Below are 18,478 nucleotides of genomic sequence, written 5' to 3' on the forward strand. Positions count from 1 at the left end.
GACTTGCAACCATTCATTTAACAACAGTTCTAAGTTGCAACACTGCTGAAAAAAGTGACTTATGACCGATCCTTAGCCTTATGACCATCGCAGTATCCTCACATCATGTGATCAAAATTTGGGCACTTGGTGTCACAGGGTGACGTGATTGTCATTTGTGACCTTCCCGAGGATGTTCTGACAAGCAAAGTTAATAGGAGAAGCCAGGTTCACTTAAAAATTGTAGCAAAAATGATCATAAAATTAGATATGACTCATTAACAACCGCTTCACTCAGCCATGGAAGTTCTGGTCCCAACTAGGGTCTCAGGAGGAGGACTACCTGCATTCAGATAGCCCTCAGGTTACAATGGCAATTAGTATGGCATTTGCTGTCCATAAGTGATGTGGTCACTTGCATCACTTAGCAACAGCTATCTTGGCAGTCCAAGTTACAGCCACTGTAACTCCCAGACATGCAGGCCATTAAGGATGATGTGTCTGAAGTCCCAGATAAGGAGCTGTAAAATGCCATAGGAGATGGAAAAGGCAGGGGAAGGGCTTTTTGGGCCCTTGCAGGCTGCACACAAGGCAAGGCAGCCCAGGCAGGACTTGGAAGACGCAATTCAGGCTGCATATGACTTGAGGAGGTGCATGGGGAGGCTCAATAGAGGCTGCATGTGGATGGAGACTGTGTGCTATACCTGGGTGTCACTTACAGGAGCTACTTGTGATGTTCCTTTCCAGTTTCCCTATTTACTTTGCTTGTGGAAAGTTGGCAGGGAAAGTTGCAGATGGTGATCACATGACTATGGTTTTCTGTGATGTCATAACTTTGTAACTAGATCGTGATCATGTAGTCATGGGAGTGATGCAATGGCCGTAACTTTGGAGACTGGTCATATGTCCATTTTTCCAATGCAGCCATAACTTTGAACAGTTGTTAAATGAATGGATGTAAGCTGAGGAAAACCTGTAAATCACCCCATTTGGAAGAGAATTTACAGAAATATCATAATATAAGTATCAAATATAAATAAATCTCACCCTAGCATAGAAAAACAGCATAAATTTTGGGGAAAAAATACCCTGCATAAAACTTTTCCCATTCGAATAGAAAAGACAGAAAAAGCAAAATCCTGTAAATAATTCACTAGTGGAATTTTTTTTCTCTCACTCACCAAACTATCCTGATTCCTTAGCTTGAAATTAAATGGACAAAGGATGAAATCATGTCTCCAGATCTTTGGGACACCACACCTTGCAGGTTCCTACATTCCCAGCCAAAGATGACAGCAATTTTTTTCCTCCCATTTGTGCATTTACTCATTATGGCCATAAGCCAGCACAGACATACAGATATCAGAGGAGTTTGCTTTTCCCTCAGGAAACCCATACATCTAATTGCCCAAGCCCAATGTTTTTAAACACTTGAATACGTTGGGGGAATCCCAGTCACTCTATGAGCGGTCTCCAAATTTGATATAGAAATAAATAAAAATAAGAGTTTTGTTGGTTAAAAGGAAACAAGCAGCATATGGTTTGCCTTTCTTCAGAACTCATCTAAGAACTTGCATTTGTTTAGCTGAGATGTTTCTGATATTTCTACCTTTTACTTCCATTTCTACCTTGTTTTACTTCCAGCAGTTTGGGAGATTGCATTTTATTCAGTTTTGTTTTTAACTTTTTTTTCGTAAAATAATCAGAATAATAATCTCTCATTTGCATCTTTCGTTTTCACATACTTGCACAAAAATACTGTGTGCAATCAGCGTTATGCATTCTTAGCAAAAGTATTTGAATTTGCTTCCTAAAGAATTGAGTTAATGTTTTATTTTTGTTTTGTTCATTCAACACAAAGTACAATTCTTCATGTCTAAGCTGTTACATATGTATCATTAATACAACAATGCACAATACCTGTTCTTTGACTTCCACATTGTGTTCTCCTTCCAGAATGAGAGTCACTGCTTGCATGATCTGTTTCCCATGAGTACTTATTATCTGATCTATATGCTGCCAAAAGTTTGAAAAATAACATTATTCAGCTCATCTGAAAAGTTAGGAAATCTACAGTTTGCTTTGTAGAATTCTTACAGCAGGAAATAAGTTCCTGCCAATGGAAACAAATCAGATATATGAATATGACAGCACAACAGAAATGACAGGTGAAGATGGTTTTAGACAAGTGCATTGGGGTCATATGTAAAGCGTATGATGAGCTTGTTCCCATTGCATATACTGAGCAATGCATTTAGATGAGTTTTCCTTTAAAATAAAACACTGTTGTATTACTCCTTGATCTGCAACATGCTCTATGCCAGGGATGTCAAACTGCCGGCCCGCGGGCCAGACGTGTCACATGGAAGCCGCGCCCACCTCATTGCCGGCAATGGCAAAACCGGCCCGATACATTGCGCAACATCACGTGATGTCGCGAGTTTGACATGTCTGCTCTATGCAATGTGAAAAACAGATGTACTGATTTTCAGATAGAAAGCTCTCAAGTTCCAAAGCTTACAATTTGTAGCAACAAGAGTTCAGAAAGAACTCTGTTTTGTCATTTCTACAAAATGTTTGTTCTGTAAATTAGACAAGCAACAGCTTAATGAAGTTGATAAGAAGTTCTAGAATATCAGCTCCCAATATGTAATAATATATAATAAGTAATTAACAAGACCTGCAGATTCATCTTCAAAATATTCATTTTTTTTTACTTACGGGGCGAGTAGACAAAAGGTTCCTAAGTAATCCCAAAGTCTTCATTAGTACATTTACATCAGAATCAGAGAGTAACTGGAATAACTGCTCTGTACTCAAGCCTCGCAAAATGTCTGCTTTGATCTTCTGTTCTGCTTGAAATGCCATATTCTAAAAAGAAGGACCAAATTAACCTTATTCGGAATCATTTCAATATTTTTCACAAATAACCCAACTCCATCACACTATTTATCATCTGCTATAACAAGGAACATTTCTTAGCAGTTGAGATTTTGCCATCCTTGAAAGCATTCTAGATCTCAGATGATTTGATAGCATACAAATTTAATAAAGAAAGAAAATCTAAAATTGGAGATGCATACATAAAGCTAGCAAATTAACATTGATACTTACCATTAAAGCCCAAACTCCATTCACTCGCAAGGCAAGATTGTCACTCTGAGTTAAACTACAGAGAAGTTCTATGGCTCCTGATTCTAAGATAGGCTATGTATAATAAAAGCAAAGCCAGTTAAGAAATTTCAGTAACAGCCTAATTTCAAATGTTTATTTTCATATTGTTTATGTATATTAAATCTGCTCTTAAACGAAAAAGAAGATAGTTTAAAAAAAACAAATAATCCAGAATACACATCTAAGTTTTCATATCTTCTTTCTTTACACATTTTACATTTTTATAAGCTCAGACAGTGTAGAATACTCAGTTCAAATGCTATAAATATGTAATCTTTTTGATTTTGCAGTATGTTCCATCAGCCTCTCCTAACCAAGGAAGCTGTTAACTGTCCTATCTCATAGTTGAAAATAATCAAGCATACTCTTCCCACAAGATGGCATGCTGAGCAGCAGGGCATTTTCTGTTACCAGTTGGCAAACAGTTGATTATGCCATCAAAACTGACTATTTGGCAGCTTGCTCCCCAGATTTGAACGGGAGCAAGTAGGAACAACCCAAGATGACCCTTGGATGATTGTATACCTTCTACGGTAAGATGAGGGATCTTGAAAATTGCAATTCTCAGTAGGAGCGATTAGAGGGCTGGGTCTTTCATCTTTTCCTTTCAGCTGTTTGTTATTTTTAAGCACACCTTGGTTTTAACTGCACCTTTTAAAGTTTTTTTACTTTTTATTTATGCATTAATCAACTGGTTGAATGTTGACTCCTATAACCGCTTGCTAGATTTTAACATAAAGTTATTTTCATTTTCTTACTGTTTACTTTAGAATTCTAAATTACTTTCACTTTTGCTGTAAAGAAGTCAGCGGTGAGAGGTTTCACCCTGGGTAAGGAAAGCTATCTGACTTGAATTATGCTTTCTGGATTTTACTACAAGGACTCTGTTTTTGCTAGTATTTTTTTTTTTAAAAAAAACTCTGATCTTATTTCTTTCCAACTTCTGATGGGAAAATTCTTCTTCTTTAATTACTTTTTATTCTAGGAAATTTATTTATTTCAACCTTTTTCCTCTGGTCATTTTGTTATGGTACATCCGCCTCTATTGTCCTTGAAAGGAATTGTTTATGCTTTTGTCATGCTTGGAGTATATTAAAATGCAAACAACAACAAACTAAGAACTTTGAATACTATACATTATATATTCTTTACAATATCTACAAAAAGCGATAAAGCCATTTGGGAAATGTTTGAAAAAAGAATGCTTTTTAACTTACAAACTCTATTTGAAAATTTCAATAAAAAACTTGATGGGTCAACACCGATTTTGAATCAATCCCAGGATGACACCCAGATGCAGATGACAGATGTGAGGAAAAAAATCTGAAAATTTCAGTCTTGCTGGGGAAGGCTGAAAGGGGCACGAATACAAGAAACTCAGAGATTATGGAATTGATGAATGATCGACTGGACTTTCTTAGGAAGATGGATGGACTTTGAAGAATGGATTTATTATATTTAACCAAAAAACAATTGACAAGAGATGTGTGTTTTTCTTTACAGAGAGACTTTTTGAATAATGAGTGCTTATGATTCTGTTGGGGTAATTGTTGGATCCCAAACAAAATTTAAAGAAAAATTGTATTATTGAGAATCAAATGAGGATATTTGATCCTGAACAAATCAGAGATAAGGATTGCAGTGATTTGTGGTAGATAAGAAATCATTGTAGACTTTCTACGAGTTAAATACAATAATAGATTGTTAACAGATGGCTTTGAAGTTTGACTTTGTTGTTGGTTTACATGTTAACTACCTTTTCTTATATATAGTAAATAGATGATGGTTAAATGGATTGCAAACAGATATGTAGAAGTTTATAAATTGTAAGTCTTTGCAAGGTGGGGGAAACGATTATGGCTGCAATATAGTTATCAGTATTCAATTATGTCTGTGTGTTTTTGTCTTTTCTAATGCACTTTTTAAATATTTTGCCTAATTTTGTTTTGTTTCTTTAAAAATCTCTTTTTTGGGAGTTTGTATATTAACTTTCTGAATAAAATAAAAAAATATTGGAGAAAAAATATTCAATATACTCAGTATTTGCTTTTTATAAAATCTGAACAATCTTTTTCTTGACAAAAATCATATTTCATAAACATTACTGATTACTATAAGCATGTTAAATATAGCTAAGGAAACATTATTGTGATTTTTTAAAAGAATGATACACCTGATTTGTATAGAATTTAATTTTTCCTCAGTAATTTTTCCCCTCAGTATTCACACACATGGAGAAACTTCAACTGTATGGAGATTTAAAGATCCAGCTGAATTCTAGAATCTTCTGGGGAAAGTATATCTAATAATTTTCATTTTTAAAATCTTCTAGAGTTCAGAGAAGTGCAGGCTGTTCTAGGTATTAATAACTGAACACCTTCAATAGCTATCACAACTACCAATGCATGCATATTTGGATGGAATATAAATGCAGATGAACCAGATCAAAAATACAGTACACTCTTCATGTTAGTAAACCCTTGCAGCATGATTTCTCTACTCAAAATGACATTTTGCCTACTTTCAGAGAAAAATTGTTCTTATGTGTCCGCTGAGAAAGACCGAAACAGGACTTCACCCTCATGATCTCAGTACATATTCACGTTATATTTTATATAAAGAGTCAGAGATCTACTTTTATGGTTTAAAAAGCCCAAGCGACCAACCTCTTTGCTTGGAGAAAATTCTAAGAGAAGATTGCATAGAGTAGAAGATGCTACCACTAAAATTTCATCTGGAGCATTCTGTAATACCTAAAGAAAGAAAGAAAAGGTAATTTCATCATAAGCATTGTTTCAAGAATTTAGAATAATTCAGGGATTGTAGATATACATTTGCCTTGTTACCTTTGCAGACGCAGAACCTGAATTCCAGCTTTCTTTATTAACATTTGGAAATTAAATAGTACCAACATCTGTCTTTTGCAGTTAATCTATTCCAATTTCAAAAGACTTCTAACTGACATATCAGCTGCCTATACTTAACCAGGAAAAAAAAGAGGATGTCTTCCTTCTTTAAAGTGTTTAATGACACAATACTGCCTTTCTTATAAGAGGAGATATCATCTAGCCTAGGTGGAAATTACTCAAGACTTTTGAGTTATTACTCTGTCTTTTGCTAATGAAAAAATATAATAAAAATTGTTTTCTATAAAGTTTCGGAGAATACTGCAAACAATTCTTGTGCTTTCTGAGAGATTTACAGCATATATCAGGGGTTCCCAACTGGGGGTTTGAGACGACATTCCAGGGGATGCGAAAACTTGGGTTTAGAAATTTCAAAATTATAGTGTATATGCATAACCAGGTATTACTTTTGTAAGGGGTGAGAGAATATATCAGAGGCGTTCTAGGGGTGCGGGGTATAGAAAGGGTTAGGAGCCCCTGGCATATATAAATGAACAGGGATTGCAACTGGAAAAATCACCAGTGTTTTAAAAAGCATGTACCATCTGAAACATCTATACAGAATAGCACTTTAAACATTTTGTAGCACTGAAGTATTTTCCCATATGCACTTCAATTGCATTGGCCTTTAGAAATATCTGCTTCAAAATATCAATGGCTTCCAGTTTTATAAAAAATAAGGATAAGACAATTACTTTTTAAAAACCATATTTATCAAGATAAGCATTCTGCTGTCATTGACAGTTAGAAGAACCTAAACTGAAACAGTAATTCTTAATTAGAAATATAAACCTACTACTTATTATTTTAAAACCATTTTATATTCAACCACACACTTTAATTCTAATACATTATATTTAATTATTTCTAGATCTTAGCAAGATCATATGTTACACGGGTAAATCACTAGAACGATATCTCTAGATACAAATTTATTTTTTCTTTAACTAGCCTTAAAACTGTACAAGGAGTCCTCAACTTACAACCATTCATTGACAGCTTGAAGTTACAGTGGCACTGAAAAAAAGTAACTTATGACTGTTTTTCACACTTACAACCATTGCAGCATTTCCAAGGTCATGTGATTAAAATTTAGATGCTTGGCAGCTGGCATGTATTTATGACGGTTGCAGTATCTTAAAGTCATGTGATCACCTTTTCTCACCTTCAGAAAAGCAAAGTCAATGGGCAAGCCAGATTCACTTAACAACTGAGTTACTAATTTAACAACTGCAATGACTGACTTAACAACTGTGGTAAGAAAGATCGTAAAATGGGGCAAAACTCACTTAACAACTATATGGCTTAGCAATGTAAATTTTGGTCTCAATTGTGGTCATAAGTCAAGGACTACCTGGATAATATTGCATTTTATACCACAACAAATAATCTCCCAATGTGCTTACCTTCATTAAGGGTTTCCATACAGCATGATCTTGGAAACTTGTTCGTAGTTGCTGTACAGATCTTGACAAACTGTGCAAACATCTGCTCAGAAAAATGAGGTACAAGCTCTAAAATACTTCCTTTCCATAGAGACAGCTTTGTAAGCATTTTCAGAAACTGAGCTAAAAACTAAGAATTCAGTCTGTTTCATCATACTACAATTACTGCTAAAGATAATTCATAATTTTCAAATAGTTTAAGATCATTGTATGTCCTAGTAAAGGAAGTGAAGAACTGTGAGACTGAAAATATGAAATGTAAGATTAATCCCACTAGGTAAATTTATACCTGACTGCAGCTAAGCGCACTTTGATGCTAGACTCAGATAAGCCATTTACAATCCGATCCATCATATTTTCAGTTTCAATTATCTGAAAGAAAGTTATCAAAAAAGTTATTGGATTTTACAGAACAAAACAAAGTATTTATTATGTTTATTTAATGCCATATGCTGTGTACAGTATGCATATAGTATGTGCAAATACTAACTGGTAAAAATATCAAAGTTGAATTTCACATTTTAAAAAGAAATTTCATGCTTCTGTTATATTATGACAATGAAGCATATTGTTATATTACATTTATACATTAGATAAATGGCAGTGTCTATTATTTGCCCAAATTGTCAAAAATTATATAATTTTCTGCAATTCCATTAAACCTTAATATTTTTAACTAGGAAACTATAACACTTTATTCAGATATCTTATTTCATTACAAAATATTAGTATTATTGAAATTAATGATAAGCCAAACATATACTTCAATGACAAGGTTATGTACCCTAACCTTGAACTTATTTTCTGTATTTTCACAGACTGCTATAATTCCCTTTTGTACAACTTATGCAGAAATGGCAACAGCAGTCTATACTTGAGTATTAGTATTGTTTCATTGTCCCGAGAAACTAACTCTGTAAAGTTTTCTTGATACTTTAGTAACATCAAAACTGCTAGTTCGTTGCTAAAAATAACAGCTTTAAACTACGCATTCTAAACTATTGAAAGTATCTATTCTTACACTTAGTTTAATATGCAGATTTCAACAAAAACTACTCCAAATATCTAAAAGCTCAACATATTGGAAGTCTGAACAACCAAGAAAAAGAAGCAAATTCTATAGGATATATGGAGGAAGAAAAATTACTGATCTGTTTCTTGTAATCCCAAACTCTCCACAGGAAGATAATAGTTTTTGAAGCTGAAGGGGAAAGTATTACCGATAGCCCTCAGTTAACAATGATAATTGGGACCAGACTTTTTGCCCCTCAGACATGTGGCCATAAAGCACAATGTCACATGACTGCATCCTTAGCAACAACAATCCTGGAACTCCCCATGGCTGTTGCTAAGTGAGTCCCAGGTGGTTTGCACTCAGGTAATGCGTGATGCATAAGTCTCTTTTTTCAGTACTATTGTAACTATGAACATAAACCATATGTATGCTTGATAAGCAAGAATTACCTGTACTACCAAGAGATATCAATTTTAGTATTTAAAAATTCTGAAAGTTCCTTCATTTTTTGAGATATTGGAAACTAACTGATAAATTCTTAGGCTTACCTTCTTTCGAATATCTTCATCATTTGCTCCAAGTGCAGCATAGAGCTTGAATGCAGCCTGGCGCAATTCATGAGCATGTTTTAAATCATGGTCAAGCTATTAATGATAATTAAATTCACATCATTTTTTAAAATTGCAAACTCATGGATGTTGATCAAACTATATATATTCTGAGTTCTAAATGGAATAGGGAGTGTCTTAAATAAAAATGCATTGCAAATTGTTTAAGACATATTTCACAACTATCACTATAACTAATTTATACCATCTGAGTGAAGAGTTTAGATTAGGAAGCACTTTTAAGAATTTCCAACTGGCACTTTATTCTGTATTTCATGTAGAACTTCATTTCTGTTCTCCTCAATTATAATAATTTAAATCTTATAAATCCTAACAATTCCCTTAAGTTGAGCTCAAATCCTAGTGATTGCATTTTCTTGAAACAATATAAAAAGAGTTTGCTTTTTATTGAAAATATATAGAAACTGTTTGCTGCCTTTTTTTCCCCCTCAGAACTTTTTTCAGCTTTCCCGTTTAGCCTGCAATCCTGGGATTTTCTAGTCTAGTAGTAGAAAAATACTAAATAGGGCTTAAGCCCACCTTCACAACCAGTTAACGTGAGCTGATTCAAACTTAGAATCTCTATAGGACAGGACACTAGATGAAGCAAGACAAAAATGAAGATGATGACTGCACAAAACACTACAGAATTGTGTAATATTTAATATAACAGGAGCCAATCCCTAAAACAATTTGTTTAGCTTACATTCTAAGTATAATTTAAAGTGTTTGCTATGATAATGAGATGTTCCCATCATTACAGCTATATAAAAAAATTGGTTAAATTGAAACTCTTCACCATCTCTGTGAAAAGAGATAGAAGATAGGGAAATCATTTGGGAGAGCATGCAAAAACATTCCCTATATCTATATAATACTTGCTTTGTAAATTTGTATCCTTTTCAAGATGAAACAAGAATATTACCTGCAATGTTTAACTCACCACTAAAAATAAATGCATTAAACAATCTGGGATTAAATGGGCTAAAATATTAATAATGGGAACTTTTACACTGTATCAGATTCTGTGAGCCAAGATTAAGCTACACATCTCCAATTAGTGTCTACTACAGAGCTTGCCAACTACTAGATTGAAAGTTGACAAAAGTCTCTCAAATACTTGATATAATGTAAAGAATTATTATTGCAGACTTGACTGAAACCATATTATGCATTTGATTATCTTCTATAAATGTGCAAATGTAGTTCCCCCTTATACCCAAATCAATTTAAAATGGTTGCCTTTCCCATCTTTCACTCTTTGTCCTGCATTTCACTGCCATGAAGCTGAGCAGTTGTTAATTGTTGACATAACTAATATCTCTTGGCTTATCTCTCACGTACAAAATTTCAATCCCTTCTTCAGATAGAATCAAATACAAGAAACTGTAGCAATTATGTTAACTTCTTGGAACAATTTATTATAGCTTATTATAAACCCATCTAGTTTGTTTCACATATACAAAGTCAGAAGCATATAAATTTCAGGCACAACTAAAAAGCTAATTCATATTGTCTCAGCTGACGATTCTGTCAGATTTTCATTTCAGTTTACAAACAATGATTCTAGATATAGATATACAGTAAATATATTAATCCAAGTTCTCATTTTCTCTTTCTCTCATGCACACAGAAACACACTTGTCATACCTACTTAATTCATAATAAACCTACCCTTTTTATATCAGTGATGGCACTCACTGAACTAGGGTATTTGAAGTAGTCTGCAAGCATTGCAATAAGGTGGTCAGTAATACTGGCAATTCTCTGTAGTTCAATATCTGTTTCAATCAAATAGGCCAGAGTTTCTGCTCCATCTACTCTCTCCTCTAGTAGTCTCTCTTTACTACACATCCGTGCCAAACATGGTAATGTCTGGAAATTACAACATCTGAAATTAGTTTTTTGACTAGTTGTTTACATATTTCTTATATAAATTTCTGTTAAATTTGTCACTAAATATAGGTATTTTAACAGGCATTACTAATAAAATATATCATCAAACCTACTTAGGTATTTGTACAAAAGTAAAATTTAAAGCAACCACTGATATTCACTTATTTATTAATCAGTATTTACATTGTTATATGATCACAAATTCAAATCTATTATATGCAACTATAATACTTGCACAGAACATTATTAAGCCTTGAGTCCAACTTTCACTTAACAAAATGTATTAGACTTACATAACTTCATCATTATTTAAAGACAGAATAATTTAGCGTTATTGAATACCAATACAGGGTAGTATACAAACCATACAACAAAAACAATATTACTAATAAAATTAAATAGTAACGGTTAATTACTAATTATTTCCGGACTCTTTACTAAACCTCCTGTTTTTAGTAATAAAGTCATTCCACTATTTCTTTTGAGATATCTGTTTTAAGTACTATTAGTGTGATTCTCCCACCTACCTTCAACACAATGCAAATATCATCTGTACGGATTGCTCCAGCTCTGCACATGTATGTAAGGCTACAATGAAATATCAAAATAGCATGATTACTGAGTTCATTACATAGTTTTGATTTTATTATGATATAAAATTTGTTCATTGGGCAACAGCACCATATGTTATGTTTTATCTGTTGTCCCAGTTTTGTATTGTTTCTATTCATGATTTTTTAAATGAGAACTGTGGACACTAAAATCTAAGACCTAAAGCTTGGAAAGCATTAGGAATGTGTATGCTTTGACAATTACTCAGAAATGGACCTCAATCAAGGCAAATACAACACCTATTTGTGCTATTTATTATACACCACTATAAACCTGTGTAAAATGTAGTATAAATTTAATTAATTTTTAATTAATTAAATCATCTTAGACTTGGTTATGAACCAAGTTACAGAATTCTTTCTGTAATTCAATAAGTGAGTATTAAGGCATCAAATACATATAAAACTCGGGGAAGGTTCTTAGTAAATTAAAATAATGGTTAAATAATGGTTAAATTATAGCTGTAGCTCTGTGCTTTATTCTGAAATGCAACTACCTTCCTAAATAGAAGACAAATATATGCTGAGTTGATTAAAAATTGATTGGATAATGAGGGAACATATAGTCATCCTCCTAGTAAATGTCTGTTTTATGGTTAATCAGAGCTAACATGGTTTCATTTTGTGAAAATGCCTCCCAAATATCTGCAAGTCCAAATGTACTCATTGTCCTAAAAGGATTGTCTACCATTAATTGCCTACTATTAATGGAACATTAATATTATAAAACATATTTTATTATTTAGCATGTTTCCTACATTCTAAGGTTTACCATTTGGCTGATGTGAGTTGCATTTCAATGGGCTTGTCTCTTTGTAACATTTTCACAAATATCTGTGGTAATAGTTCTCCACCGACCAACACTAAAAAACAAAAAGAAAATGTGTTTCAAGAAACAGTTTAACTGTAATTATTTAATGAGTATCCATACTGACCTCAGAAACCTACCATTTACAAGAGTCATTGATATCTGAGGGTTTTCAAAGGCTAGAACTGCAAAACATTTCAGTGCTTGCATTCGAACCTGTATAAACATACAACATTTACATTAATTACAATTAAAGTATTTTAAAACTATTAGAAGTCAAGTGAAAATGCCATTTTAAAACTCATCGAAAATGTTTAAAAACTCAAAAAACTAAAGGGTACTTATCAAAAATGAAAGCAAATTTGCCAAAGGGACATGAATTATTGGCCAAAGCATTGTGTGTTTTCTAAAGTGACTGAAATTTGTTTTCATGCATCTTAATTTGGGAAAAGTGGATATTCAAAAATACATAGATAAAATTCTTTTTCTATAGAGTCCCAACAAGTTTTGTGGCAAGTTATTTGCTTTCTGTACTCTTTAGATATCGTAATATTTAATATTGTAAATATTATAATCATAGATAAATATGGTAATTATAGTTCTTTATTTACTTAGAGATTTCAGGTTTAACTTAATAAATTCTTAATACTCCAAACAACAAAGAGGTATTAAAGCCACCTGTAATTATTAATTCTATCATTTTGCTCAACTTTGATTTTGGCATACTGGATACCAAACACTTATAATTATGATATAATAACTATATAATATCTAAATGTTCCCTAGCAGATGCTATCTTCACAGAAAGCTAACTCTCTTAATACTATTTTCTTCCAAACATACTTCTTCTCTTACTATATATATATGTAACTGTCACCATAACCATCAGAAAAAAACCATTTATAAAAATATATTTACTTATTTACTTACTCTTTTAACGCTATTTTACAAGAAATAAGATCTCTTTCACATCTATACAGATCTATCTGAGCCTAAACTGAAAAAAATGTGCATTTCCTTTTTCATCAGAAAGGAGCTAGACTAACTTATTATTCTGCCAATAATACTGCACCAAGGTTTTAAAATAATAACTTAGTTTATAGAAAACAGATTATATTATTGGCTTACTTTATAAGATGCAGAGGTTAATAGATGAGCAATATTCTGCACTGCTCCATGATTAAACAGCACTATCTGATGGTCTGGACCCTATCAAAAAACAAACACAGCTCTTTAAACATAAAGAAAAAACAAGTTATTTTACTTTATACTAGTTACTTGCAAGCTTATAGCCTTCAATGTCTAATTTCATTCATTTCAAATAAATATTAGAACTGGATTATCATTACATGACTGTTTGCCAGCAATTTTTAGAAATAACACAAAATTTTATTAAAGTATAAACTACATTGCTTGTTCTTGTGTTTTGTTTTTTTACAACAGCAGTCAACGGGAGATGGGGGTGTCAATTAAGTTAACCTTTTTTCTTTACCTCATTCTAGAAGAAAATAGTTCTTCCCTCCAAGTAGGACTTGGAAGAGAAGCATCTCCAAACTTGCAGGTAGTACTTTCTGCAAAAATTGTAGCACTGGGGAAGAGGTTGCTATTTTGAAAAAAAAAGGAAGAAAAGTAAAAACATACAGACAAGCTGCATGTTGTAAAAAAATGGTAACACTGGGTTTCTCTTAGCGTCGCTCTTTAGAATATTAACCATATGCTGCCAAAAAATCAAATTATTATTATTCTTTTATTATCATTGGGATGTTTTTAAAATGAAAAAACAGAAGCTGCTCAGAAATGAAACTCTAACTTTTTTCTACGTTAGGCTTTGAAAATATGGCTACAGCCCACTGGGGGGAATTATATATTTTATAAGTAGCAAATAAGGAAGATCTTGGAGAAGCATATTTATAAATTTTAAAATGAAAAATCCAAGGGTGTTTCATATATCTCAAAGAGAGAATTATACCAATTGCAATATAAATGTTGAATTTGTATTGTATTTGTAACTATTTTTGGCTATTTTATATGTGCTTTTAAACAACCATATTTATCAAAAACACTCAAGTATTCATATTTAAATTGGAAGTTCCTAGTTTTTATAGAAATGAGATTCCTTGAATGACATTGAACAGCTGAATCATGGAAAACAAATCTCAAAGGAAAAATTGCAGCTGTCCATGACCACCAAATGGCAACCCTATTTGAACAGAACATTATTAAGCATTTTGCATAACATAAATTAACATCTTGCATGGCCGTGAGTTGCTATAAGAAAGGTTCAAATAGGGTAACAACGGATGCAACCTTAGAAGAAATTTGTTTCAAGACAATTTTTAAAAAAATTCAGTAACTTTTGGCTGCTGACTGAAAAAAAGTGTGCACAAGAAAGCATAAGGCTAAGGATGCACAATCTGGACAACAGCAACTTTGGGGAGTGCAAAGGAAAAGAGAGTTTTAACTGATGGTCCAGTGATCAGTTCACAGGATCACTGGTGGCCAGCTGGGCATAATGGTTAATGTATTGGACTGGCACTAGATTGATACAAGTTCAAGTTTAACCTGAGCCACAGAGCTACCTGGAAACATTGGGCCAGTCACTCTCTCTCAGCCCAACTCACTTTACATGGATGTCACGGGGGAAAATGGGAAGAAGATATAAAGAAAGGACAAATCTAATGATAAGTAGATGGATAAGAAGTGTACAATTAATTGTTGTATATCTGTTTTGTTTTTTTAAAAAACCATTCCTTATTAACATTAAAATACTTAAAGTAACTAATATTGAAAAGTTTTAAAACAAAAAGACTGTAAAAAGCAAAAAGAACCCAAAATGATATGTGAAAAACCTAGGATACTAGGTATTTTTAATTTGTTTGTATATTTGTCCATTCTACTTGTATCTTTAACTGTAAAAAAGAAATCATAAACCAAAAGAAATACAATTCCAATTTTTTTTTTTAAAAAAGATGCTGCTTTGATTATTTTTGTTCAGATCCAATTTTTTCATCGTATTCTATTTCTTCATCTGAGTTTCCTGATGATCACTGTTTGACCTTGTACCTCCAAATTGCTGCATTTATCAGACTTGAATCTTAATTCTTTATGAAGGGACAAAAACATTTTGTGTCTTAATCACACAAAAACCTTGCCCTTTAACTATGCATATGTTATCCAAATGCTACTGTATATGAGTAATAAAAGCTATACAGTTAGTTGTGAACTGACAACTAAAATTGGACCAGTATTGCAGTTGTTAAGTGAGTTGCACCCAATTTTATCTTTTTTGCCTTGGTCGTTAAGCAAATCACTGAAGTCATTAAATGAATCACATAATTGTTAAGTAAATCCACTTTCCTCGATTGAATTTGCTTGTTGGAAGCCCCCTGAGAAGGTCGCAAATGGCAATCATGTGACCATGGGATGCTACAATTGTTGTAATTGTGAGCTGACTGTCAGGCGCCCAAATGTTGAACAAGCTAGTGATCAAGCAGTTTAAACTAAATGAAATGTAGTTAATTACCTTTATTATGAACCAGTTATAATGTAGAGCACCTTGTTTTCTTTGCTCAATTTAAAAGCCTTAACTTTTTATTTTGGCTAGCTGTAGAAAGGTGAAAATTGGAAAGTCTGTGTTTGAACTCCATGGAGGTTTTTTGCTGGTTTTTTTACAGCATATTTTGACACTCATACCACAGATTCTCTTCAGTTATTATTCAATGTTTCAAATTTTGTTGCTAGTACACTTTAATCCTCCCATTTTTATTTTAACTTCAAATCGGAAGAGTGCTCTATGATGTTAGTATTTGCTAATAAAATGTGTACATATATCCTGATTCAAGTAAAAACAAGATATTAAGCTACATATAACCAGCATAACAACACCTGAAAATAATTTGGGCTGTTGACACTGACAAATTTCTTAATTTAAAAATGCAATCATTGTACCACTTGTAGGGAAAAAAACTTACATTGGCACATAGAAGTGGCTGAGGTGAGGATTTAAAGCCGCAGCTATGCCAGTGTCGGAGCTGAAGAACAGATATTAAAAGATATAAAATTAAAGTCAAGTATAATATTGTCTTTCTTTTTCAAAGCTTGGTAAATGGTAAAATCTATTCCCTTCCTCCAATGAGCTCTTTTTCCATTCTTCATACTTTAGATTACAGATTGTACTGAATCCTAATGTGCATTGAGCAATTACCTGTATTATTAAAATATCAATTTGTACATAATCCATTCTGGATAATACAAGGTATTATTCATATGCCACTATTTTCACTTTCTTCCAAATTGTGGATCATACACAGACAAATGGAGAAAGAGAGAGATTTGTTTATATTGGAACAATGATAAGTTTTTTGGCATTTGGCCTCTGTACACCAACACATTGGCCTGTTCCCTCATTAGTCCATGACAAATCAAGCAGATTAAGGTCTGGAGTTGGTTCTGAATGTTACATTTGCATTTGATAGCTGTTCACTGGAATACTCAACATGAGATCCAAAGAAGTCTCTATGCAAGTGAAACAAGCCATCATTAGGCTGAAAAACAAAATAAACCCATCAGAGAGATGGCAAAAGCATTGGAAGTGGTCAAAACAATAGTCTGTAACATTCTTAAAAGAAGGAATTAATTGACAGGCTCAAGCAACACCAAATGGCCTGGAAGACCACGGAAGACAACTAAAGTGGATGACCACAGAATTCTGTCATTGGTGAAGAAAAATCTTTTGCAACATCTAGTCAAGTTAAGAATATTCTTGGAGATAAGCATGTCATTGTCGAAGTCTACAGTCAAGAGATGACTTCATGAATATAAATACAGAGGCTTCACAACAAGATGCAAATCTCTGGTAACAATCAAGAATAGAAAGGACTGTTTAGACTTTGCAGAAAACACCTATAAAAGCTAGCCTGGTTCTGGAATAAGATTCTTTGGACTGATGAAACCAAGATTAACTAGAATGATGGGAAAAGTATGGAAAAGGAAAGGAACAGCTCATGATCCGAAGCATACCACATCATCTGTCAAACATGGAGGAGGCAGTGTTATGGCATGGGTATGTATGGCTACCAATGGTGTTTATTGATGATCTGACTGCTGATAAAAGTGTAGGATGAATTCTGAAGTGCATAGGGCTATACTCTCTTCTCAGATTCAGCCATATGCTGCAAAACTGATAGATCACTCATTTGTATTGCAGATGGACAATGACCCAAAACATGTAGCAAAAGCAATCCAAGAGTTTCTCAAGGTAAAGAAATGGGATATTCTTCACTGACCAAGTCAGTTACCCTATATCAACCTAATAATGTTGTTCACTTACTGAAGACAAAACCTCAATGGTTAATGCCATACTTTTGCCAAATCCTTTGAATTAAAGCTGAAAGTCTTCACTCTCACCTTGAGTGTTTCATTTGAAATTCACTGTGGTGGTGCCAAATGCCAAAAAACATATAAGAATTTTCTAATCAGTAAAACAATTGTATTTATATCACAATATAATATTGAATACATGTCATAGTTGAAAGTCACTTGACTTCAGAAAATGTTCTTCACTGAGATGCTGATGGTATTTAAAAAAAAAGGTTTGGTTTGTCCACTGACAGATTAACTAAAAAAAATAAGATTTCTAGGTAAAATAATATTTTATATCATTTTCTAACCCAATATTGGCAGCTATAGTTTATTTTCTTGTAATATTTGCATGAGTTTCGGTATTAATTACACAAATGCAGACCAATGAAAGTCTATGGAGATTCTCAGTTATCCAGGTCATGGTTGTTCCAAAAGTGCTTTTTCAGGAGGCAACTGGTCTTTCTTGTTTTTCTTTGAAGACATTTTGCCTCTCATCCAAGAAGCTTCTTCAGCTCTGACTGACTTCCATTCCCCACCATCCAGCCAGAGCTGAAGAAGCTTCTTGGATGAAAAGCAAAACGTCTTCAAAGAAAAACAAGGAAGTCCAGTTGCCTCATGAAAAAGCACCTTTGGGACATACCAATGAATTTTTTTTTGTCTATCACAACATTGGTT

At 33.2% G+C, this 18,478-nt stretch overlaps 1 protein-coding gene across 1 annotated transcript in view; it reads right to left on the bottom strand.

Moving 5' to 3' along the window:
* ARMC8 (armadillo repeat containing 8) overlaps window positions 1-18,478 on the bottom strand; it is a gene marked incomplete in the record, with an annotated part of 39,933 nt that overhangs the window by 5,149 nt on the left and 16,306 nt on the right. The window contains 13 exon segments of the mRNA XM_015813726.1: window positions 1,900-1,995; window positions 2,701-2,850; window positions 3,094-3,186; window positions 5,820-5,906; window positions 7,466-7,547; window positions 7,794-7,876; window positions 9,068-9,163; window positions 10,802-11,002; window positions 11,551-11,611; window positions 12,407-12,497; window positions 12,583-12,658; window positions 13,571-13,651; window positions 16,414-16,473. Coding sequence (XP_015669212.1) covers window positions 1,900-1,995; window positions 2,701-2,850; window positions 3,094-3,186; window positions 5,820-5,906; window positions 7,466-7,547; window positions 7,794-7,876; window positions 9,068-9,163; window positions 10,802-11,002; window positions 11,551-11,611; window positions 12,407-12,497; window positions 12,583-12,658; window positions 13,571-13,651; window positions 16,414-16,473 — 1,257 coding nt within the window.

Source organism: Protobothrops mucrosquamatus, unplaced genomic scaffold (genome assembly GCF_001527695.2).
Source record: "Protobothrops mucrosquamatus isolate PMUCROS unplaced genomic scaffold, P.Mucros_1.0 scaffold183, whole genome shotgun sequence".
In the NCBI taxonomy this organism is placed as follows: Eukaryota; Metazoa; Chordata; class Lepidosauria; order Squamata; family Viperidae; genus Protobothrops; species Protobothrops mucrosquamatus.